General features: G+C 41.0%; 1 protein-coding gene across 1 annotated transcript in view; it reads right to left on the bottom strand.

Annotated features, from left to right (window-relative positions):
- The window catches only part of PATJ (PATJ crumbs cell polarity complex component), a 357,124-nt gene that overhangs the window by 88,919 nt on the left and 263,969 nt on the right, over positions 1-4,236 (bottom strand). Inside the window, exon 31 of the mRNA XM_007464279.1 lies at positions 2,944-3,024. Within this exon, the coding sequence (XP_007464341.1) occupies positions 2,944-3,024 (81 nt within the window). The remainder of the gene's footprint in view (positions 1-2,943; positions 3,025-4,236) is intronic.

Raw genomic sequence — 4,236 nt, 5'->3', positions numbered from 1 at the left:
TGTAGGGGCCAGCAGTGTCTGATGAGATATATGCTCCCACAAGAAGCAAGGAATTCAACCTTTGAAGGGTTAGAGCTTACTGTTTCCAACGGACATAAACTAAGGTAACAGGAGTCAAGGCCCATACAGATCACATGCTGTCCTCTGACGAGGTGCATCCAGCAACCATCCTAGAATGGTGCAGCAATGCAGGGGAGCTGGTGCCAATCCCAAAATAGAAACAATCAAATGATGACTAGTGATGAGGAACTGTTATTAATACAGTTGACCCTTGAACTACATTGGTTTGAACCATGTGGGTCCACTTACACACGGATTTTTTTCAATAGTAAATACAATAATACTACACAATCTGCCATCTGAGGTTGGTTGGAGCCGTGGATGTGGAGGAACCCAGAACACAGGGGGCCTTATAACTATAAGCTATACATGGATTTTCCACTGTGCAGAAGGTCAGCATCCCTAACCAATGCATTTTTCAAGGGTCAACTGTACTTTATGATGAGACAATAATGAATATGTTAGGTTGAGCCAGATGAAATTTTTACCCTCAAGAACAGCAATTTCATGATTTAATATAATTTGCTAATTTATGCATTATCTAATCTCCCTTCCCCCATCTACCCACGAATGAGTCTCCATGAAGGCACGCGTTCTGGTACCTTTTGTTCACTTTTGTATCTCCAGTGCCTGGAACATAGTGGCATTTGGCAAATATTTTCTCAATCAATGCATGAACTTGCTAAGCACCAACTATGTACCTTATACTCTACTACATGTTTATACTTTATTGCCTATTTGTTTCTCATAACATCCTGGTTACTCCCATCCTTCAGATGAGTAAACTGAGGCTTGGTGAGGTCTAACTTGCTCAAGTTAGACACACTCTCAAGCAATGCGAGGCCATTTATATTTATATTTATGCTATAAAAGTTGTTCAAATTTGGCTATCTTTCCTCAGTTGACTAGACCATGGATATTCTATTGGAAATGGTGACAAAGAAACTGTAGAATACCAAAAAGAGAAGGAGGTGAGCGGGGGGAGGGGAGAAAGAAAAATACCAGTCAATGGGTTTGGGGAAGCTTTTATTCTTATTAAAATGCAGTATGAAAGAATCTAAAAATTATCCTTAGTCTTTCAGGTCCTCTGCCTGAGGGGCTCTTCAATTATTTTGGCACTTGGAGCCCCATCACTGGTGTTGCCTTCTTGGGAACAGAGGGTGGATGACGGGTGGCTTTTGCCTGCAGCCTATAAGTGAGCCTCTGTGGGACTACCTGCCTCTCCCAACAAGCAAGGGCGTGTTCTCACTCTTTTTACCATTTCCTCTGTGGATGAAATCAGGGGCCTCTACTTGCAAAGCCCTGTTGCTTTAAAAGATTTTTCCTTAATCTATCTTTGGAGAAACAGTGCCAAAAAGAACCAGTTAGCAGGGTTTTTTTTTTAATATTTTTAAAAAATTAATTAATTAATTTATTTTTGGCTGCGTTGGGTCTTCATTGCTGCGCTCGGGCTTTTCTAGTTGCGGCAAGCGGGGGCTACTCTTCATTGCAGTGTGCGGGCTTCTCATTGCAGTGGCATCCCTTGTTGCGGAGCATGGGCTCTAGGCGTGTGGGCTTCAGTAGTTGTGGCACGTGGGCTCAGTAGTTGTGGCTCGTGGGCTCTAGAGCGCAGGCTCAGTAGTTGTGGCGCACGGGCTTAGTTGCTCCGCGGCATGTGGGATCTTCCCGGACCAGGGCTCGAACCCGCGTCCACTGCATTGGCAGGCGGATTCTTAACCACTGCGCCAGCAGGGAAGTCGCAGTAGTATTTTTAAATGAACGAAGGAGTTGGAGTTTGAAATTCGTTGATGTTCCTCAATCCTCTTCAGTGCAAAGATGCAGTTTGTCTTTTGGAAAGGGAACAGTGTAACTTTGGCGCGTCTTGTTCAAGAACAATGGTCATAATCTGTTGGTGCCACTATTCTTGATGCCTCACATAGGGTTTGTGTAAGAGTGGACCATTATAATTTCCACTCTTGCTGAAATGTCCTTTTCCTTCAGCCTGAAAGAATCAGTTCGTTTCCCAAGATATGGAATCTAAGCCAGTCCTGATATATATAAAAGTTGAAAGAAGATCAATGGATGATTTTTCAAACTCCCTGAAGTAAAATGAACAACTCTGTGCTGTCACAAAATCACAGTGACCCGCCTAAGTGATTAATTCTTTGAGACTCATAAGACATTTATGAAAAAAATGAGGGAAAAAAAAGCCCACATTTCTTTCTAGAACTTGCAGTCTAACCCTGGAAGTGCTAGGCTGCAAAACAGAAAGGTAGATTATGAGCAAAGGCTTGGGAGTCAGACCGAATGAGATCAATCTCCAGGTCTACGACATACTAGTGAGTGGCCTTTCGCAAATTAGTTAACATCTCTAAGCAAGCCTTCAGTTTCCGCACATGTAAAAGAAAAATATCGCCACCTACAGCTATGAGGATCAGAAAATGAACGTAGAACACAGGATAGCACGCGGTACCCAGTAAAAGTTCCATAAATATTAAATAACAAGATATGAAACGTTAGGACACATAAGGAGGAAGAGTTCTCTAAAACTGCCTCTCTCCTAATGCTCTAGCCCCTGGGTAAGTTTAAGTATCTTTTATTATGAACACAGGAATACATTTAACATCTATTTTCGTGCCTCTAGAACTAATTCAGCACCACCCTAGCCTTAAAGAAACCCAATATTAAACAAGATTTAAAAGAGATTGCTTCTTTAGTCCCAGAAAGCACAATTCACATATGAAGAAAGTAGGAGAATACACTTTTCTTTGGGTCCTTTGCTATATGGAATAGCTTCCCCCCGTCTCAGAGATCAAGATTCCTAGAGAAGCAAACACAACTGATCCAAAATATATACAGTTCATCCCGAAAAAGAACATTGGATGAAACACCCAGTATTCTCACCAGTTTGGAGCTTTCACTTTTAGGCAATTGTTTGATACAAGCTTCGAGACTGCTGTCTTCCTCACTGGTGCCACTCTGATCCTATGAGACATTAAAAAGAAAATGGCAAAGATGTCATTCTTCACTCACACTGACTTGAACTGTAGTACAGATAATCATAGTTGCTTGTTTTATTGTTGTAGTGGATATTGTTTCTTCTTTTCTTCCTTTCCAGTAGGTTTTTTTTTTTTCCCCCATGGTATCTACAATAACCTGTTGCTCAGAGATACACCTTAGAGAAAGCTGATCCCTACTCTCTGCCCCAAGAGAAGGCCTGATTGCCTTAAGGCTAATCTTATTCTTTTTGCCAATGATTTTGTCAGGAATGGGTACGTGATCCAGTTCTGGTCAATGAGACACCAAGAGAGGTTTGCTGGAGACTTCTGGAAAGGTCCTTTGTAGGTCTTAAAAGAACCACAGGAAGTCCCCATACCTCCCAAGTTAACAAGGGAGCATGAAGTGCAAATAGCCATGGGCAGCCATCCCACTACCAGAAGGAAAGCAGCCTGGGAATGACAGAGCAAAGGCAAAGATGGAAGAACTGGTTCTCTGATGACAAAATGGGGACACTGGACCATCCAAACCTGAAGCCCAGCCTTATTCTTAGCAATCTTCTAAGGAGAGCTAACCTACTTACTTATTTTTTCAGTCAGTCTGAGTTAGCTGTTCTGTTCCCTCCAGCCAAAACTTTCTCAGACGTTTGTTTGTCTTCTGCACAAGGTTAAACTGTTTGATGGGAGACTATGTTTATCTTGTTTACTTGTGAAACTCAGGTACCTAGCACCCTGCCTGGCACATGGAAAACACTTGATAAATACAGGCTGAACCAATAAATCCAGTACTTGCTTTCTTGGTGACTTTTTTCCTGCGGATTCCTAAAAGTATTTATTTAATGTAAATGAGACATCTGGTAATAATAAGCCACATTAAAATTCCAAAACACATTAGGCATCTCCTCAATTGAATTATGATATATTATATACTATAGTTACTTTCTTTGCTTTCTGAGGACACATAGAGGAGAATAAGGATAATAAATGGAGTATTTGCATTGTATTTATATGGATTTTTATTTTAAAACGCCACCATCTGGGATTAGTACAAATTCAGGTGGGGTTGTTAGTAGAGAAATGGTTTTGATTTTGAGACATTCAATCTGGTAATTTAAGAAGTGCAAATTAAAGCAAAGATACAGCATTTTTTCATCTATCAAATGGACAAGAGAATAGAAAGAGAACATTCAGTATTAATAAC

The sequence above is a fragment of the Lipotes vexillifer genome, unplaced genomic scaffold (genome assembly GCF_000442215.2).
Source record: "Lipotes vexillifer unplaced genomic scaffold, Lipotes_vexillifer_v1.1 scaffold47, whole genome shotgun sequence".
Taxonomy (NCBI): domain Eukaryota; kingdom Metazoa; phylum Chordata; class Mammalia; order Artiodactyla; family Lipotidae; genus Lipotes; species Lipotes vexillifer.
The sequence above is the reverse complement of the archived record's forward strand: the minus strand, read 5'-3'. Positions and strand labels throughout refer to the sequence as shown.